The 21552-nt window shown below is 44.9% G+C and overlaps 1 protein-coding gene across 3 annotated transcripts in view; it reads left to right on the forward strand.

Moving 5' to 3' along the window:
- LOC101355990 (cAMP-dependent protein kinase catalytic subunit PRKX) overlaps nt 1–18288 on the forward strand; it is a 76577-nt gene extending 58289 nt beyond the window's left edge. For all 3 annotated transcript variants that reach the window (XM_004385200.2, XM_023739456.1, XM_023739457.1), the window contains 6 exons: nt 1197–1316; nt 6121–6216; nt 12651–12708; nt 13497–13574; nt 15968–16116; nt 17815–18288. In XM_004385200.2, the coding sequence (XP_004385257.1) occupies nt 1197–1316; nt 6121–6216; nt 12651–12708; nt 13497–13574; nt 15968–16093 (478 nt within the window). In that variant the 3' untranslated portion in view covers nt 16094–16116; nt 17815–18288. The remainder of the gene's footprint in view (nt 1–1196; nt 1317–6120; nt 6217–12650; nt 12709–13496; nt 13575–15967; nt 16117–17814) is intronic.
- The last annotated feature ends 3264 nt before the right edge of the window (nt 18289–21552 follow it).

Here is a 21552-nt window from a genome sequence, read left to right on the forward strand (position 1 = left end):
AACACAGGAAACACTTCAAACCTTAGGCAGAAAGAAAATAGCCATAACTTTGAATTTCCTCTCTTCTGTGGCAGATTTGCCTATGTGAGGAAATTGGTGAACTTGTAGATTCTTGAGGGATGCATCGGGACACACTTGTCAATGAGTTAATGTTTTATTTCTATTTTTTGTAAATTAATAGCCTTTATTTTTTAGAGCAGTGTTTGGTTTACAGAAAAATTGACCTGAAAGTACAGAGAGTTCCAGTATACCCCGCTGCCCACACACGTGTCTCCTGCTATAAACATCCTGGGTTCCTCTGCTACATTTGTTTCCACTGATGGACCTTTACTGATACATTGTTACTGACTAAAGTCCACAGTTCACGTTAGCGGTCACTCAGTTTGTACAGTCCTGTGGGTTTTGACAAACGTATAATGTCATGTGTCCATCGTTACGGTATCACACAGAATACTTTCACTGCCCTAAAGACGTGAGTTAATTCTTGAAGTGTTCTATGTGACTGTATACTCAGACAGGTCCTGTGGAATTTGTTGCTTCTCGGCAACCGTAGGGACATCAACATTAACAACAGTGGTAACAATGATAATAAGACCGTTACATATATTCTATCTTGGTTAATAAATGTTTATAAGAGAAAAGGTCCGCTAAGACCACTTTTGAAGTTCTTGGGTGGTGCAAATGATGCGAAAGTTCTGGCGATCTACTTCCAAAATACCAGCCATTGAAAACCCTGTGGGGCATAGTGCTATTCTGGCACACATGGGGTTGCCAGGTGTCAGAATTGACTTGACGTCGTCTGGCTTGGTTTTTGAGTCCTTGGGTGGTGCAAATGGTCGGCACACTCAGCTGCTAACTGAGAAGGTGGAGGTTTGAGTCCATCCAGAGGTGCCTTGGAAGAAAGACCTGGTGATCTAATTCCAAAAAAAGTCATCGAAAAACCCTATGGAGCACGGTTCTACTCTGACCCACGTGTGGTCACCCTGAGTTGGGTTGACTGGATGGTTACTGGTTCTTAAGACCTTGTTATTATCTTTGTCCCAGTGAAGTATATCTGCAGGAGAAAAGAAAAATAAGGCATCCCTTTGATCAATGAAATTACAGTCAAAATTACAATGAATTACAGTGAGTGCTGCTGACGTGGCTGTACTTGAAACCACAGCTGACTCTGTGGACTGTCTCTGTCTTCTCCACAGGACATGGACCCTCTGCGGGACCCCTGAGTACCTCGCCCCCGAAGTCATTCAGAGCAAAGGGCACGGGAGGGCTGTGGACTGGTGGGCGTTGGGTATCCTCATCTTTGAGATGCTCTCAGGGTGAGTAGCGCTTCCCTAGGGATGAATTAGCAACTGGCACTCGAGCGTGCCTCCACCCACTCATTCCGTCAGCCCTGGAAATGTAGGTATCCAGGTCGCAAACATGCACATGTAGTGTGGCCGCAAGCCTGTTACCCGCTGCTGTGACGTGAGTCCACAGTCAGGTTTGTTTTAAGGAGGTTATGAATGAATTCTGTTCTAAATATGTATTGGGATCCTAACCCCTTGTTGTGGATTGAATTGTGTCCCCCTAAAATGTGTATCAATTTGGCTCGGCCATGATTCCCATTATTGCATGATTGTCCTCCATTTTGTCATCTATGTGATTTTCCTGTGTGTTGTAAATCCTACCTCTATGATGTTAATGAGGCAGGATTAGAGACAGTTATGTTAATGAGGCAGGACTCAATCTACAAGATAAGACTGTGTTTTAAATCAATCTCTTTTGAGATATAAAAGAGAGAAGCCAGCAGAGAAACATGGGGGACCTCATACCACCAAGAAAGTAGTGCCAGGAGCGGAGCATGTCCTTTGGATCCAGGGTCCCTGCGCTGAGAAGCTCCTAGACCAGGGGGAGATTGTTGACAAAGACCTTCCCCCAGAGCCGACGGACAGAGAAAGCCTTCCTCTGGAGCTGGAGCCCTGAATTCAGACTTCTAGCCTCCTAGACTGTGAGAGAGTAAATTTCTGTTTGTTAAAGCCATCCACTTGTGGTATTTCTGTTACAGCAGCACTCGGTAACTAAGACACTCCTATATCTGTGGCAGAAACCCTGGTGGTGTAGCGGTTAAGAGCTATGGCAGTAACCAAAAAGTTGGCAATTTGAATCCACCAGGCACTCCTTGGAAACCCTATGGGGCAGTTCTACTCTGTCCTATAGGGTTGCTATGAGTTGGAATCAACTTGACAGCAACAAGTTTGGTTTGTTTGTTTTTTTTGTACCTGTGGATGTGATCCTGGTTGAAAGAAGTGGAATCTATGCCAAAGTGTGTTTATTTTATGTGCTTTCTCTCTGTGTCCTGTCTGTCTACTTGCTGTCTCTATCGTCTGTCTGGCCCTCAGTCTGTCTGGCCATCCACCGATCCATCCATCTTCTCCCACCTATCTATCCATCTGATCCATCTGCCTGTTGGTCTGTCTGTCTTTCTGTCTATCATCTATTTATCTGTCATCTCTCCGTCTGTCTGTCTGTCCTCCATCCGTCTATCCGTCCATCTGTTCATCCATCCATCCACCCATCATTTGGTCTTTTGAAATGTCTATTGTACCTTACTCAGACATGTCTAGGGCATCACACAGAACCAGATTTCTGAATGTACACCCTGGTCCATGCAGTACCAACCAAGCAAAAGCTGAAAATACAGGATGCACACTGCTGCCCCGGCAGCATGTTCTCCTTCACCCTTGGTGATATTGTTGCCATGGGGGGCGGCATCCCCGAGCATCACTGAACCCTGAATCTGGAGCTGTCTGTAGCTTGGGGACAGAAATTCCAGGATTTTTTAGAGCACTCTTCCCAGAGGCTGGGAGATGCTGCTTCTCAGATACCTGCTGTCTGCGATTGCTTTTAAGGAGCCCTAGCAGAGCAATGGTTAAGCACTCAACCACTAACTAAAAGGTTGGAGGTTCAAACCCATCTAGCGGCTCTGCAATAGAAAGACCTGGTCATCTGCTCCCATAAAGATTATAGCCTAGAAAACCCTATGAGGCAGTTCTGCTCTGTCACCTGGGGTCGCTATGAGTTGGAATCTATCCTGTGGCACGCAACAACAGATATCTATATATGATATCCACATCTTATGATGTAATACTCAATGCATATTTATTTAAAATCCTCCAATTCAGTGGTTAAGCATTTGGCTGCTAACCAAAAAGTTAGCAGTTCGAATTCACCAGCCGCTCCTTGGAAACCCTGTGGGGCAGTTCTACTCTGTCCTATAGGGTCACTATGAGTCGGAATCGACTCGACGGCAGTGGGTTTGGCTTTTGGCTTATTCACACACATTAGGAGCTCTGGCAGTCTAGTGATTAAGATCTACGGCTGCTAACCAAAAGATCGGCAGTTCAAATCCACCAGCTGCTCCTTGGAAACGTTGTGGGGCAGTTCTACTCTGTGCTACAGAGTCGCTGTAAGTTGGAATCGACTCAATTTTGAGTTTATACACACATTAAGAAGGCCTGGTGGCACAAGAGTTAAATGCTCAGCTGCTAGCTTAAAGGTTGACAGTTTAATTGGGAGTTCTCCAGCGGTTCCACAGGGGAAAGACCTGGCAATCTGCTGCCGTAAAGATTACAGCTTAGAAAACCCTGTGGGCGGTTCTCCTCTGTCCCATGGGGTCGCTATGAGTCTGAATCGACTGGATGGCCCCCAACAACAACACTTGCTTTTCCTTTAGGCAGGATCAGTTACTCTTCATTGGCTTTCCCCCCAGTTACTTAGTAAACTCCTCAAATACCTTTCCCATGATATTATCACGTAACGCCTGCTTCCCGACGGCGCGTTTAATATTCTCCATAAGCGTTTCTAGGTAGGAATGACACATCTTCTCCTGGAGTTTAATGTTCTGTGTCTGAGCTCATTCATTTCCACGATGAAATCATAACAGCCAATGGTATTTACACAGAGCCACCACCCAAGCCCAAAAAAGAGGGCTGCGTTTCCAACAACCACTTTGAGAGAAAGGATCTGGCCGATAAGGAAAGCGCGGACTCGGGGATGGTTAATTTCTGAGGTGTTCACGGTTGGCAAGGTTTAGTGCAGGGAGTATGTACAAATCTGTGCTTCAGAGACTGGGCTAATTTTTCAATAAATGCTAGCTACTGATGTTAGAAGAATGCTATTGTTATTCATGTTGGCTGCAGATGAGTCGATTCCGCCTCCTAGCAACCCCATGCCGCAGAGTAGAATGGCCCCATAGGGTTTTCTAGGCTGTAAACTTTACAGGAGCAGATGACCAGGTCTTTTCTCCCTCAAAGCTGTTGGGTGGATTCGAACCACCAACCTTTTGATTAGAAGTCGAGCAGTTAACCGTTGCACCTCCAGGGCTCCTTAGAAGACTCTGTAGGGTGATGCCAACCATGAATGCACTCGGCTGCTAACCAGAGGGTTAGTAGTCCGAGTCCACCCAGAGGCACGTCGGAAGAAAGGCCTGGCCATCTGCTTCTGAAAAATCAGCCATTGAAAACCCTGTGGAGCACAGTTCTACCCTGACACACATGGGGGGCGCCATGAGTTGGGGTCAAGTCAACAGTAACTGGTATGACCTAAATGAATTAATATGTTATGGAGATGCTGTTATTGGCTTCCTTACTGAAAGTCAATAATATTGGAAGCCATAATTGGCTACTTAAGCCAAAACAATATGCTGAAGTGTAACCCCTGCTGTTCCATTCAGCCTGTACACATTTATTGAGCACCTACTGTGTACGACAGACTGCCAGTTGTGCTAAGAGTACACAGATGCTTAGCGGCTCATGGGGGAGACGTCTTTAAGGCTCACCCGGTCATGAGCTGTCTGTTAGAGACGGTTCTAAAATATTGCAAGGAGGCCTGGTGCTGCAGCGGTTAAGCACTCGGTTGGTAACTGAAAGGTAGGTGGTTCGAACCCACCAGGTGCTCCATGGGAGAAAGACCTGGCAATCTGCTTCGATAAAGATTTATAGCCTAGGAAACCCTGTGGGGCAGTTCTACTCTGTCACACAGGGTCGCAGTGAGTCTGGGCTTCCTATGTCTGCCATTATGACATACCACAAAGTGTGTCCCGTTAACAAACAGAAACTTCTTTTCTCCCAGCCCTGCACGCCGGGAGTTGGAACTCAAGGCCTCAGCAGGGCTCTCTGTGGGTTTATCTGTTGCATCTTCTGTAGCCCTGGGCATTTCTTGACTTGCAGTTGGAGCCCCACAAAGGGTCTCTCCTTGTGTGTGGAACTGTCTTGCCTTATCTCTCCTTCCCTTATTTTATGCCACTCAGAAGGGGTTAGGCTTAGCATCCACCCTCCTCCCCAGGTATGAGGTAACTTTTATCATCCGCAAAGTAAAACCCTATGTGTTAGTTATCTGACCCATTGCCATAGAGTGGATTCAGACTCATAGCGACCCTATAGGACAGAGCAAAATGGCCCCATAGAGTTTCCAAGGCTGCTGTCTTTAGGGGGGCCGACTGCCAACCTTTTGGTTAGCAGCCAAGCGCTTCACCACTGCACCACCAGGCCTCCAACCACAGGCATAGAGGTTAGTATTTACAACACAGTATTTTTGGAGGACACAATTCAATCCATAACACCCGATTTCCCCAAACAAGGCCCCACGCACCTGTGCTCGGCTTAGGACTTCAGTATATTTTGAGGACACACTTCAGTGCATAATAGACGTCTCCGTAAAGGTGTAAGGCGTGGTCGCCGAGGCACGTTCACCACAGTAAACCCGAGAAAGCTTTCCGTTGAATGTGTGTAATGCACAGGTATGGGATCGGTATTTGATAGACGCGTGATCCAATAAGATGCTGTTCAGAGTTTCATTAGGGTCTGCCCCCTGCTCAGCGCACACCTTCACAGGAAGGCTTGCACCTCCGCCCAGGGATTTTGCCCTCCCCTTGGAGTGTCTGTGGGTGCAGCTGTTGCTGTCTGCTGTTGAGAGCCATCCGTCTGTCTGTGTCTGGAGACAGCGGGGATTTTCGTGTGACAGAAGGCGCACGCACAGCCCGTTCTTTTTTTCGTATTTAAAGCGGAACTCGACATCATTGCTTAACCGTTGGGATTTCCCATCCTAGTCTCCACTAAGGATAGATGCTTATTTTTCTCACAGGTTCCCTCCATTTTTCGATGATAATCCGTTTGGAATTTATCAAAAAATTCTTGCAGCCAGAATAGATTTCCCCAGACATTTGGATTTCTATGTCAAGTAAGTAAACCGTGTCTCCCGTCCTCAACTGTCTGTCTCTTTTGAAAGCGTCTGAAGCCACAGGGAAGACGGGGGCTGAGCGTGGTGCCATATTTTTCTTATCCAATGTGCACGTGTCAGCTATTTTGGGCAGTCATCTTTCCTGTAAAAAGGGAAATGGTTTTAATTATTCTCCTTTAATGATACTTGGAACCCTGGTGGCACAGTGGTTAAGAGCTCGGCTGCTAACCAAAAGGGCGGTACTTGGAATCCACCAGCCGCTCCTTGGAAACCCTGTGGGGCAGTTCTACTCTGTCCTATTGGGTCGCTATGAGTAGGAATCGACTTGACAGCAACAGGTTTGGTTTGGTTTTGGTTTAATGATATTTAACCTTTTAAAGACTCTTGGCTACTTTTTATTCCTTTTGCAAGACGTGATATTTAAAATTAGCAAGTAGAGTGAGTGTTGGTTATCATATTGTATAGGAGAGCAGTTTCGGTAGGTTACAGGAAGTGACTCCCCCTTCTCTCTCCCAAGTTGCATGGATTTAACAGAGTTTTATCTTTATTCCTTTGCTTAAGCTATGCTCATGCTGCAAGTTCCTTTCAATGCTAAAATTTGGAGTTAGGAGCATGTTGGATCAAGAACGTTCATCTACCCTGAGACCCGAAGAACTAGATGGTGCCCGGCTACCACTGGCAACTGCTGTAGTCAGGGCCACAATAGATGGACCCTGATAGAATGGGAGAAAAATGTGGAAGAGAACCTCAAATTAAAAAAATAAAAATAAAAACCCAAAAAACAAAAAAAAACCAGACCTACTGGACTGGTTGAGACTGGAGGGCTCCCCGGGACTATTGCCCTGAGATACTCTTCAAACTTTGAACCGAAACTAACCCTTGAGGTCACCTTGCAGCTAAATAACAGATTGGCTCAAAAAATAGTGAATATCATCCATCCATAACTACTGTGCTCCTTTGAAAAATCTATATGAGACCAAATGGTCAGCAATGAATTTAAAACAAAGATGAGATTGTAAGGGGGCAGGGAAACTAAATGAATGGAAATGGAACTATCAGAACAGAAATAATGAGAATGTTCACACATTGTGAAGAACGTAACCAATGTCACTGAACAACTTGTGTAGAAATTGTTGAATGGGGATCCAAACTGCTGTGTAAACCTTCACCAAAAACGCAATAAAATATTATTTAACAACAACAACAAAAAGAAAACAATGTTCATATTTCTATTTATTATTGGTATTCGACTTATTGGCATCATGCTTAATTTGAAGGAGCTCTGGTGGCACAGTGGTTAAGTGCTTGGCTGCTAACCAAAGGTTGGTGGTTTGAACCCACTAGCTGCTCCACGAGAGAAAGACCTGGCGATCTGCTTCTGTAAAGATTCCAGCCTAGGAAGCTCTATGGAGCAGTCCTACTGAGTCCTATAGGGTCGACTGGAGTCAGAACTGACTCGAGGGCAACACGTATACTTAATTTGTGGCAATATGAAGAGAAAACCATTATTTTTTGAAATGAAAGAATGCTTTTGGTTTTAAAGCCGCTTTTCTCAATCCGAGGGTCCCAGGGTGGTGGAATTTGTGCTCGACTCCTAATGTAAAGGTTGGTGGTTCGAACCCACCCCGCAGCGCCTTGGAAGAAAGGCCTGGGGATCTGCTTCCATAAAGATTAGAACCAAGAAAACCCTATGGGGCAGTTCTACTGTGTTGCATAGGGTGTGACATGAGTTGAAATCAACTCGATGGCAGTGGGCTTGTTTGTTTTTTAACTCAGGTCCAGGCACCTTGTACCCATTTTGCTTGGTAATGAGTTTACTTTAAACGCCTTTCGGTGTCTTTCCCAGACCACTTGGTTGGTGCTCCAGACTGTGCTGATGACAAAATAGCATTAAATGTGTTTAGTTGATAACAATGGGCTTTTTTTCCCTTGACTTCTTTTTATTAACGAACGTAGTCTGAGGAAATTGAGTTGAGAGACACTGGATTCCTTGAGAATGGACCAGATTGTCTTGAGTGTGAACTTCCTGGGGCCACCTTCGGAGTCCAGGTTCCTGTCTTGGTGGGGAAGGTATCTTGCCCCAATCAGAGCTTCTCAGTCTGACTAGAAGATAGTGGTTTCCTTGGCTGGCGTGCACTTCAGCTGGTATTGTGTTTGACACCCGCGCCAGGCAAGTTTTAAAGGATTTCAGCAAAAAAAGGTGGGTCAGTGGTAGAATCCTCACCTTTCATGCGGGAGACCCGGGTTTGATTCCTGGCCAATGCACCTCATGTGCAGCTACCACCCGTCTGTCCGTGGAGGCTTGTGTGTTGCTGTGATGCTGAACAGGTTTCAGTGGAGCTTCCAGACTAACACAGACTAGGAAGAAAGACCTGGCAATCCTTCTCTGAAAACATCCGTTGAAAAACCCTATGGATCACGATGGACCAGTGGGGTCACCGTGAGTTGGGGGCTGAAGTGAGGGCAGTCATAACAGCAGGAACAGGAAAAGGCTCCGTTTAAAAAGAAATAACATCAAGAATACGCAGTGGATGGTAAAACAGTGAAGTCAGACAGCTGACTTCACACTCAGAAGTTAGTCACACTAGAAAGAAATAAAACAAGATGACACAGGAGTTCTTTCCCGTGTCCCAAAGTGCAACTGAATCGACCGACATTATTTCAAATAGCAAGATGCTTTTAAAATAGAGTTATGGATTTATCGACAATTTAGCCTGTGCTGACTGGGTTAAAATGAACTCATCCCCACTGGCAGGTCTGCAAATTTATGGCTGCCTCTGATTGTAGATCCACTTATGAGAAATGGTTCAGAGGTAGAACTCTCTCCTGCCATGCGGGAGATCCAGGTTCGATTCCTGCCCAATGCACTTTATGCACAGCCACCACCCATCTGTCGGTGGAGACTAAGAGGTACTAGGAAGAAAGGCCTGGCGATAGACTTCTGAAAATCAATACAGAAGTATGTTAGTTGCCATTTAGCCGGCTCTGACTTACGGTGATCCCGTGCACAACAGAACGAAACATTGCCTAACCCTGTGCATCTTCACGATTGTTGGTCTCCTCAGGGTTCATTGTTGCAACCACTGTGTATTTCGAGTGCTCATCTTCCAGTACTATATCGGAAGATCTTCTGTTGTGATCTGTAGGGTTTCCGCTGGCTGATTTTCAGAAGTAGATCACCAGGCCTTCCTTTCTAGTCTGTCTTAGTCTGGAAGCTCCGCTGAAACCTGTCCACCATGGGTGACCCTGCTGGTATTTGAAATACTGGGGGCAGAGCTTCCAGCATCACAGCAACACCCAAGACCCCACAGGATGACAGACTGACAGACGAGGGGTGAAAGTTCCTTAAAAAACCAAAAGCCAAACCTGTCGCCACGTCTTTCTCCTGAGGAGCGGCTGGTGGGTTCAGACCGCCAACCTTTTGGTGAGCAGCCGAGCGCTTAACCGTTGCCCCACCAGGGCGCCTATTCATCTTGTATAAAACCCGTTGCCATTGAGTTGATTCTGACTTACAGCGATCCTATAGGACCGGGTAGAACTGTCCCATAGGGTTTCCAAGGCTGTAATCTTTACGGAAGCAGACTGCCACATCTTCCTCCTTTGGAGCGGCTGGTGGGTTCTAACCACTGACCTTTCTGTTAGCAGCCGAGTGCTTAACCACTGCGCTACCAGGCTCCTTATTCCTTATGCTACTCAAGTGAGGCATATTTTATGTCAGGACAGCTTAGCACCTAGAAGCTGCATCATCCGTATCCGAATTTCCTCGGGATTTCAATATACGTTTGAAACATCTGGATATTACTGTACAAAATATAGCTGTTACTGTTGGAGGGACCCCCCCAGTCATTTCAAACTCACAGCTACCCCCCGTGACAGTGTGGAATACCCTGTAGGGTTTTCTTGGCTATCATCTTCAAGGGAGTAGATCTCCAGGCATATCTCCCATGGAGCCTCTAGGTGGATTTGAACCAACAATCTTTCGTTATACGTGCATATATGTGTACATTATACTTCCTATAAGTTTTCGTCTTAGAACAAGCCTGTCACTCAGTTATGTTCAACCACATTCTGAAGATCCCACCCTAATAGAAGGGTCCCTGGGTGGTGCAAATGCTTAACGCACTTGGTTGCTAACTGAAATGTTGGAAGTTCAAGTCTAGCCAGAAGCGCCTCAGAAGAAAGGCCTGGCAATCTACTTCCAAAAGATCAGCCATTGAAAGCCCCGTGGAGCACACTTCTACTCTGACACATGTGGGGTTGCCATGAGTTAGAACTGTTATTGTTTTTTTTCAATCCTAGTAGAACTAAAGTGCTGTAGGCTGACGTGTTCTGTTATTAAAGAGAAAGATATAAGTGAATGAGCAGACTTAAAAAACCCATCATGACCCCATCATGATTATGGAAAAGCGAGCATTGTTTTTTTATCATTGTACTTTAGATGAAGGTTTACAGAACAAACTAGCTTCTCATTAAACAGTCAGTACATATATTGTTTTATGACGTTGGTTAACAACCCCATGACATGTCAACACTCCCTTCTTGACCTTGGGTTCCCTATCACTAGCTTTCCTGTCCCCTCCTGCCTTCACATCCTTGCCCCAGGGCTGGTGTGCCCCTTTAGTCTCATTTTGTTTTATGGGCCTGTCTAATCTTTGGCTGAAGGGTGAACCTTGGGAGTGACTTCAGTACTGAGCTAAAAGGGTGTCCGGGGGCCATACTCTCAGGGTTTCTCCAGTCTCTGTCAGGCCAGTAAGTCTGGTCTTTTTCTGTGAGTTAGAATTTTGTTCTACATTTTTCTCCAGCTCTGTCTGGGACCCTCTGTTGTGATCCCTGTCAGAGCAGTCGGTGGTGGTAGCCGAGCACCATCTAGCTGTGCTGGACTCAGTCTGGTGGAGGCCGTGGTAGCTGTGGTCCATTAGTCCTTTGGGCTGATCTTTTCCTTGTATACTGTTCTCTTCATTCTCCCTTGCTCCCAAAGGGGTGAGACCAGTGGAGTATCTTAGATGGCTGCTCAGGTGGAAAAGTGAGCATTTTAAACAATAATTACAGAAATCAGTAGACCCAGAGGGGAAAGCATGACTTTATTTTGATAAGAAAAGATGTCTTGTATTTTGCAGGGGCAATCTGACAGGTGTATTTACATTACGTGTCAGGATCCTTTGGGCTGGTGCGTATTTTGTCAAGCTCATACTCCAAGGCCAAGTCTTTCTTTTAAAGATGAAATTAACCCTTTTCCCTGAACTTAGGCCCCCGTGTACAAGCAACCCAGCCTTGCGTACATTACTGAAGAGCAGATAAGGATAAGAAATAAGTTCCATAAAATGTTTTGCCGAAATACAGATTGAACTGCTGTCCAAATTCATATACAGTAGTGAGTAGGTTTTTTAAAATAATATTACTCTGTTTTTGGTGAAGGTTTACACAGCGGTTTAGGTTCCCGTTCAACAATGTCTATGCAATTTGCTCAGTGACCTTGGTTACATTCTTCACAACGCATGAATATTCTCAGTATTTCCTTTCTGGTTGTTCTGTTTCCATTAATCTAGTTCCCCTGTCCCCTTACCTTCTCATCTTTGTTTGAAAGTCATTGTTGACCGTGTGGTTTCACAGAGGTGATTTTTTTTTTTTTTTAAAAGGAGCACAGTACTCACGAGTCATCTTCATTATTTTTTGAGCCAATTTGTTCTTTAGCTACAAGGTGACCTCAGGGATTAAATCTGGTTCAAGGTTGAAGAATATCTCAGGGCAATAGGCTCAGGGGATCCTCTGGTCGCAACCAATCCAGTAGGTCTGCTTTTTAATTTTTATTATTTTTAGGAATTTGAGGAGTTTGCTTTTTTATTATTTGTTTTGGGAGTGGGTAGATTTTTTGTTTTTGTTTTCGTTTTTTTTTTATTGTACTTTAGATGAAGGTTTGCAGAGCAAACTAGTTTCTCATTAAACAATTAATATACATATTGTTTTGTGACATTGGTTGCCAACCCCACAATATGTCAATACTCTCCCCTTCTCGACCTTGGGTTCCCCATTACCAACTTTCCTGTCCCCTCCTGCCTTCTCGTCCTTGCGCCTGGGCTGGTGTGCCCATTTAGTCTCATTTTGTTTTATGGGCCTGTCTAATCTTTGGCTGAAGGGTGAACCTCAGGAGTGACTTCAGTACTGAGCTAAAAGCGTATCCGGGGGCTATGCTCTCAGGGTTTCTCCAGTCTCTGTCAGGCCAGTAAGTCTGGTCTTTTTTTGTGAGTTAGAATTTTGTTCTCCATTCTTCTCCAGCTCTGTCCAGGACCCTGTATTGTGCTCCCTGTCAGAGCAGTCAGTGGAGGTAGCCCGGGGGCCATCTAGTGGAGTGGGTAGGCTTTTGATCTCTGTTGTTACATTGTATCACTGTGTGATGTTGATGTCAGTATGTACATGCTTTTGTCTCCTTCCTGCAGAGACCTCATCAGGAAGCTGCTTGTGGTGGACAGAACAAGAAGACTCGGAAACATGAAGGTCAGTATTGAAGGCCACATATAGAGAGGTTGGAGGTTCCAGCCCACCCAGAGGCACCTTGGAAGAAAGGCCTGGCAATCTACTTCTTAAAAATCAGCCATTGAAAACCCCGTAGACCACAGTTCTACTCTGACACATATGAGGTCACCACGAGTGAGTGCAGCAACTGGATTTGTTTCTATAAAGAAGGGAAGCAGATGGAACATAAACGACTTCATTTACAGTTCACCAATGGTTCACACTCCAGGCAGGATCTTTAAAACAAAGCAAACTTTTTTGTTTGTTTCTGTAGCATGTAATGTAAGAGATTCTTTGGAACATTTTTTTCTCCTGCCATTTCAAAAATCTATATTCTGACAGTCTTTGGTTGCCTAGTGCTGCTGTAACAGAAATACCACAAGTGGATGGCTCTGATGAACAGAAATTTATTTTCTCACAGTTCAGTTCAGGGTGCCAGCTCTAGGGGAAGGCTCTCTCTGTCAGCTCTGGGGAAAGGTCCGCATCTCTTTCAGCTTCTGCTCCTTGGTTCCTTGGCGATCTCCACGTGGCATCTATCTTCCCGCATCCCTGCTGGCTTCTTTGCTTAATTTGCTGTTTTTATATCTCAGAAATGATTGGCTTCAGGCACACCCTAAACTGATGGCCTCATTAACATAACAAAGACTACCCTATTCCCAAATGTGATTACATTTACTGGTATAGGGGTTAGGATTTATAACACATATCTGTCCCATATGGATGGGACACAGTTCCATCCCTAACACTGATGACGCATGCTTCTTTTGCAGAACGGAGCAAATGACGTGAAACGTCATCGGTGGTTCCGAACTGTGGACTGGGAAGGGGTCCCAAACAGAAGATTGAAGGTAGAACATATGTAAAATGGGCAACTCCTTACTTAGCGTGGGTTAGGTCTCATCAACAATGGTTAAGTGCTCAGCTACTCATGGAAAAGTTTGAAGTTCCACCCCACCCAACAGCTCTGAGGGAGAAAAGACCTGGCCATCTACTCCCATAAAGATCACACCCTAGGAAACCCAATGGGGCAGTTCTACTCTGTCACATGGGGTCGCTCTGAGTTGGAATCGACTCGATGGCACCCAAAAGCAACAACAAGGGACTAACTCAGTTCCTGTGTCTCATTTTTTGTGGTTCATACATAATTGTACAGTACAGCCAGTCACCGCAAGTCATCAATAAGCCACGTTTCCTGTTCAATGAGTTGAGTGAGTAGTTTAGAACTAAAGCATCTCCTGAGCTAGAGTAATAGTTAAGAGCCTAGATTTTGATTATTACTTTTTCTTTTTTCTAAGCAATGTTTGTTGTGAACGTCTCATTAGCCAGGCACTATTTTGTTGTTGTTGGTGCTGTCGAGTCGGTTCCAACTCATAACAACCCTATGCGCCGCGGAACGAAACACTGCCCAGTCTTGCACTATCCTCACAATCATTGTTATGCTCGAGCTTGTTGCGGCCTCTGTGTCAATCCATCTCATTGAGGGTCTTCCTCTTTTTCTCTGATGTTCTACTTTACCAAGCATGATGTCCTTCTCCAGGGACTGGTCCCTCCTGATAACATGTCCAAAGTGCGTGAGATGGAGATAGTGCCAAAGAATTTTCCCAAGTCGTGTACCAACTGACATCACCATCGTTAATATATGAACGTTCTAATTGCTGTACACCATTGCCAGTGCTTGGCATTTTTCTCTCATTTTCCTCTTCACCAGGCTGGTGGGTGTTCAGCTGTATCTTATTGTAGTTTTAATTTACAGCACACTGATGGTTAATGAAACCGAGCATCTTTTCATGAATTTTTTTGCCATTTGAAAATCCTGTTTGTAAAATGCCAGTCCAAGTATTTTTTCCCATATTCTTCTTAAGTAGTCTGCCTTTTATTGCGTCCTAGGATGTTCTTTTTTTTTTTTTTTTTTTTTTTTGCTTTTAGGGAATTTTTTTTTTACTGTACTTTAGGTGAAGCTTCACAGAGGAGATTAGTTTCTCATTGAACAATTAATACACATAGTGTTTTGTGACGTTGGTTGCTAACCCCTTGATGTGTCAACACCCTCCTTTCTTGACCTTGGGTTCCCCATTACCAGCTTTCCTGTCCCCTCTTGCCTTCTCTTCCTTGCCCCGGGTTGGTGTGCCCATTTAGCCTTGTATACATGGTTGAGGTACTTGTATTATTGTTTGTTTTATGGGCCTGTCTCATCTTTGGCTGAAGGGTGAACCTCAGGAGTAATGAGTTAAGAGGATGTCTGGGGGCCATACTCTCAGGGTTTCTCCAGTCTCTGTCAGGCCAGTAAATCTGGTCTTCTTTTTTTGTGAGTTAGAATTATGTTTTACATCCTTCTCCAGCTCTGTCCAGAACCCTCTGTTGTGATCCTGATCAGAGCGGTCAGTGGTGGTAGCTGGGCATCATCTAGCTGTACTGGACTCAGTCTGGTGGAGGCCCTGGTAGCTGTGGTCCGTTAGTCCTTTGGACTAATTTTTTCCTTGTATCTTGTTTTCTTCATTCTCCCTTGCTCCCAAAGGGGTGAGACCAGTGGAGCATCTTAGATGGCTGCTCACAGGCTTTTAAGACCCCAGACGCTACTCACCAAGGTAGAATGTAGCACATTTTATTTATAAACTGTGTTACGCCAGTTGAGCTAGATATTCCCTGAGACCATGGTCCCCAGAGCCCTCCACCCAGAAGTTCAGTCCCTTAGGAAGTTTGGATGTGTCTGTGGAGCTTCCCTGACCTTTCCTTGTACAAGTTGTGCTGGCTTCCCCAGTAATGTGTTCTGTCTCACCCTTCACCAAAGTTACCACTTATCTATTGTCTAGTTAGTGTTGGCAACAGGCTATGAGGTATGGCACCAGCGACTAACATCTTAGCCCAGTACGTTTTCCATCTTACTGGTATTTTCCAAAGCCTGGCCACTGGGCCACCTACCCCTGTACCTGGGGAGGCCTGAGAATCTGCATTTAACAAGCAACCCAGTCGTTTTCATCTTGGAAGCAGCAAACACAGTGTACCCAAATCTTTGAAACGTCACATACGTTCATCCGAACCATGATCGATAGCCTGACCTACTAACACGTCCTCCATTTGAAGCTTTCGGTCTTTGGAAGCAAAGGAAAGTAGACTTTTGATGTTTAGTAATCCTTCCCGTGTTTGTCCAAAGTAACCAGAGCACAGTGATAGACGTAACGTGCAGGTGGGCGGGCCTGTGCGTTCTAACTGTGGGTTTGTGTCTCGGCCGGTCCCCGCCCAGCCCCCCATCGTGCCCAAAGTGACCTGTGATGGTGACACCTCCAACTTCGATACGTACCCCGAGAATGACTGGAACAAGGCCCACCCCGTGTCGCCGGAGGACTTGGAGATCTTCAAGAATTTCTGAGGACAGGAATTCCCGTGTGGAAGGTAAGTCTTTGTTTTCAGTCACTGTCTTAGTTATCTAGTGCTGCTATAACAGAAATATACCACAAGGGGGTGGCTTTAACAAACAGAAATTTATTTTCTCACAGTCTAGGAGACTAAAGTCTAAATTCAGGGCACCAGCTCTAGGGGAAGGCTTTCTCTCGCTGTGGGCTCTGGGGGACGGTCCTTGTCATCAGTCTTCCCCCGGTCTAGGACCTTCTCAGCGCAGGGACCCTGGGTTCAAAGGAAGTGTCCAGCTCCCGGCGTTTCTTTTTTAGCAGTATTGAGGTCCCTCCCCTCTCTGCCCGCTTCTTTCTCCTTTTGTCTCTTGTAAGATAAAAGGTGTGTCTCAAGCAAGGGTATGACTTGAGTCTGTCCTATAGGACAGAGAACGGCCCCACAGGGTTTCCAAGGAGTGGCTGGTGGATTCGAACTGCCAACCTTTTGGATAGCAGTCAAGCTCTTAACCACTGTACCACCAGGGCTCCCATTAACATATAGAGGTTAGGATTTACAACATATCACCAAATGGAGGATAATTACATCAGATTACAAAGTGGGGGACAACCACAGAATACTGGATAATCATGGCCTAGCCAAAGTGGCACACATTTTTGGGGGGCACAATTCCATGCATGACCATCATTAAGATACGGTGAGGGTGTTACTCCCCCACTGTCTGAGCCTCCTAGTGCTGCTACAACAGAAGTTCCACACGTGGGTGGCCGTAACAAACCAGATTTTATTTTCTCGCCGTTCAGGAGGCTAGACGCCCGAATTCAGGGCACTGGCTCTAGGGGACGGCTTTCTCTCTGTTGGTTATGGTGGAAGGTCCTTGTCTCTTTTCAGCTTCTGTTTCTTGTTCCTTGGAGATCTGCATGTGGTGTCACATCTATCTTCCTCCATCTCTGCTTGCTTGCTTGATATGCTCCTTTTGTATCTCAGAAAAGGTAGATTTAAGATACACCGCACACTGCTACATTAACATAACCAAGAAAACCTTTTTTCCCAGATGGGATTATAACCCTCAGGTATAAGGATTGGAGCCCTGGTGGTGTACTGATGAAGAGCTTGGCTGCTAATGAAAAGGCCAGCAGTTCGAATCCACCAGCTGCTCCTTGGAAACCCTGTGGGGACAGTTCTACTGTGTCCTATATGGTTGCTATGAGTTGGAATCAATAGCAGTGGGTTTTTTGGTTTTGGTATAGGGGTTAGAGAGGAGCCCTGGTGGCGCAGTGGTTAAGCACTCGCTGCTATGTGAAAGGTCAGAGGTTTGAGCCCACCAGCCGCTCCGTGGGACAAGGATGTAGCGGTTTGCTTCTGTGAAGATTACAGCCTTGGAACCCCTATGGGGCAGTTCGACTCTGTCCCAGAGGGCTGCTATGAGTTGGAATTGACTCAGCGGTGACGGTTTTTTTTGTTTTTTTTTGATTAGCAAGCCAAACCCATTGCTGTCGAGCTGATTCTGACTCATAGCGACTCTATAGGACACAGTCGAACTGCCCCATAGGGTTTCTAAGGAGCGCCTGGTGGATTTGAACTGCCAACCTTTTGGTTAGCAGCTGTAGCACTTAACCGCTACACCACCAGGATTTCCTTTTGGTTTATAGGGGTTAAGATTTACAACACGTATTTTGTGGGGAACACAATTCAATCTGTAACAAAAGGTAACAAAGTTTGTCTTCTCTCATGTTAAAACAGGCAGTCCAGAGGGTGAACCGGGCCAAAGATGTACACACCTATGCACACCTAAAGAGCTGCCTACGTGGTATTGAAGGAGGACGTTTCCACGTTGGTATCAATCCACTTGTACATAGAGACTTGAGAGCGGTTGGAATCCACAGACCTGGCATTATTTAAACAACTGGAAGTGTCCTGCACAGTAGGAAACTTTGGGGAAAAAAAAGAAGACAAGCATGGTTTCGTTGTAGACTTCACCTTATCCTCTTGTGTTACGTTTCTCCTGCGATGCCTACGTTTTCCTCATAGACTTAAACTTTACAACTTTGGACAAAAAGTGTTCCACGGTCACCACCAACTGTGTGTGTGTGCGTGTGTGTGTGTGTGTGAAGAAGAACTTAAAGATGTGTTCACAGGAACTGTGCCTGGATGTAAATGTTTCATACTTGGCGGAGTCTATTATTTTTATTTTCAAATGTGTTTTATTTCCTTCTGCCCCCAAGGATCTGTTCTCCAGAGGACAGAAATCTCAAGAGTATGATTTTTGCTTTTTTTTTATCATTTCATTTGCATTTTATAGTTTTTTGTGGTACAGAAAAAAAGAGATTATGTGGCGGTTTGCTTCTATTGTTTATAAACCAAACCCAACCCACTGCCGTCGAGTTGATTCCAACTCCTAGCGACCCTATAGGACAGAGGAGAACTGCCCCACAGGGTTTCCAAGGAGCTGTTGGTGGATTCGAACTGCCGATCTTTTGGTTAGCAGCCAAAAGCTTAACCACTGCGCCACTGGGACTCCAACTTATTTCTATACGTGATGCTTCTTATCTGTTAACTTTCGGCCTTTGAAGCAGAGGGAAAAGGATGGAGATTGAGGGCAACTTATGCCAGCAAGCAGCCAGTGACTACGTTGAGTCATTCAAAGAATGTAATGTATTCCAGAAATTTTCTGTGTCACATTCAGAAACGTCATATACCACTGTGACGTGGCTTCCTATTAAAACCCCAGTTTAAATCTGTTGGACTAAATGCACCTCTCAAGCCAACAAGGAACTTTTAACATTGATTCCATGGTATGGACCACCTTCTTTCAAAGGCTATCTTTTAGCTTTCATTTTGGGAAGGAGTCCCTGAGTAGTACAAATGGTTAATGTGCTCAGCTGCTAGCTGAAAGGTTGGAGGTTCAAGTCCACCCAGAGGTATCTTGGAAGAAAGGCCTGGCGATCTACTTCGGAAAGGTCACAGCCTTGAAAACCCTACGGAGCACAGTTCTACTCTGCACACATATGGGGTCGCCATAATTCAGAGTCGGCTCATTGGAAATTGGTTTTGGGGTCCCTGGGTGGTGCAAACAATAAACACATTTGGCTGCTAGCTGAAAGATTAGAGGTTTGAGTCCACCCAGAGGTGCCTCAGAAGAAAAGACCTGGAGATCTACTTCCAAAAAATCAGCCATTGAAAACCCTGTGGAGCACAGTTCTACTCTGACACACATGGGGTCACCAAGAATAGGAGTTGACTCCAAGGCAACTGGTTTACTTTTGGTAAAAGCAAAGACATGAATCATCCGTAGAATGTCAGCATTCAACACGGGAACAACGAACCCCGCTCTGGCCTGCTGTTTTGGTTCGAAAACTTCAATTTAAATTTTCGTTCCATTGCCGTGGAGTCGAATTCTGACTCACAGTGACCCTACAGAACAGAGTAGAACTGCCCCATAGGGTTTCCAAGGCTGTAAATCTTTAGGGAAGCAGACTGCCACATCTTTCTCCCGTGGAGCAGCAGGTGGGTTCGAACCGCCAACCTTTTGCTTAGCAGCTGAGGGCTTTGAGGAGCATCCCTCAAATGTCTATTGCAGGACTGACTTAACAGAGCCATATGTTGTATGGTCCCGATGACCACGTACCTAATATGGGTCTTCCCAGAAGCTGAGCGTTTTCAGCGTCCGCGGAGCCTGCACCGTGCACCATTTATTTTCCCTCCTGCCCCTCCTCTCCCCATTCCTAGTTCCTCGCTTCGCTGCACAAACCCACACGGATTTGACTTTCTCTGCTCACTCGGCCTCAGCTCAAAAATTCGATTGTTAACATTGAAAAACCCTACGGAGCCCAGTTCTCCTCTGCACACATGGGGTTGAGGTGCGTTGGAGTCGACGGCAATTAAGAGCGACAACGAGGCGTAAGGTTGAGTAAAATAAACTGTTTTAACTGAGTAGCTCAATGAAAATGAGTTTAAAATGTTGAGCTGTGTAAAACCTACAGAATGATTTTCCTCAGTCACCATCTTGTTTGGATTATAATGAGGGCCAGGGTTGGCCGAGACCTCACAATGCAGTTTCTGAAATATTTCATCATAGACTATTAGATGCTTAGGTCAGCAAAGGGACTATGCAACAAGGTAAGAATCTAGAGGTAAGAAAGCATAAGTCTCGTTACCTGACTATAAAAATAAAAGTTTACAATTATTATTAGTATTGTTGGGGCCTTCCACTTAAAAAAATAAAAAAGAAAGAAATGAAGCACCTTCCTTGAATATAGTAACAACATTGTACACAGACACATTAAACCCTATGCCCATTTTTTTAGGTTTACTTCTTACTTTCCAGATTTAATATTGAGGTAAAAATAGCACTGAGAATCTCTGAAATGCACTGCCTTATTTATGAACAAATATGCAGGAAAAAAGAATGTGCAAACGCATTGATTATGTTATTCTCTAAAAGTGTTGTAATCAGCCTTCAGCCATACAGAGCAAACGCAGAACTAAAAGGAATTCCAAGAACATTTGATGGTGTTAAACCCACCTTGCACGGTCTCGCACGTTTTAATATCCACAGTGCCACACGCTAAATGTGAACTGGCCGTGAACTCACCGTAAATTAAACAGTGTGATGTAATGTCACTGCTGGTTTAATCAAAGTGAGGAATCAACATGGAACAACCATTACATATACAGTGAAACTCGTGAGAACTGGAACTCGACGAGACCTCCTTATTTTTCCGGGTCTTTCAAGTTTTCCGCCTTTGACAGGGTACAGTCTTTTCTATTGCTCCTTTTAATGGAAAATATTTGAGTTTCCTTCTCTGACAGGTTTCTGCCTTGCACAGGTCCCGGCTTACACAGGTTTTACTCTAATTGAAAAATGGCTTACTCTGTGGAGGTGTCTCGACATTTTCGTGTATATTCTTCAATGTAATCACTGTGCAAAATTTAGAGGGGAATTCACGAAAACAATCACCCTGTATGTATCAGATTAAGTGATAGATTTATTTTGTTTTAGGTAACTGTATATGAGTCAGCAGCATTTTCTTAAATATGAATACTATAAAAGAATATCTTTAAGAAATGCATATATCACAATAGGAAGTACATTGCGGTGGGTCTTGTTTTCGTAAGTGGGAATGTCCCTGGCTTGCTTTGATAATGCATTTATAAACCCAAGAAGGAAATAAAGCTATAACCAGTTATACAGAATATAGTACACCTGCATTGGCCAACTTCTTATTCCTTCACAACAGAAGCCGGAATCTTGCTCAGCAGAAACAGATCTATTACTGGCAAAGGGCAAATCATGAATTCTGACATCAACGTGGCAGAATGCACAAAAGAAACTCCAATCAGGGAATTCCATGCCATCACAACGCTGTAAAAAACCCCACTTGCGATCCATGTCTGTGTAGCAACTGCACAATCGTTCGTTTATATGCTTGTAGCACAACATTTTCTTTCATTCTTTATACTTGAAAACTAAACGATGTG

This window comes from Trichechus manatus, unplaced genomic scaffold, assembly GCF_000243295.1.
Source record: "Trichechus manatus latirostris isolate Lorelei unplaced genomic scaffold, TriManLat1.0 scaffold00134, whole genome shotgun sequence".
In the NCBI taxonomy this organism is placed as follows: Eukaryota; Metazoa; Chordata; class Mammalia; order Sirenia; family Trichechidae; genus Trichechus; species Trichechus manatus.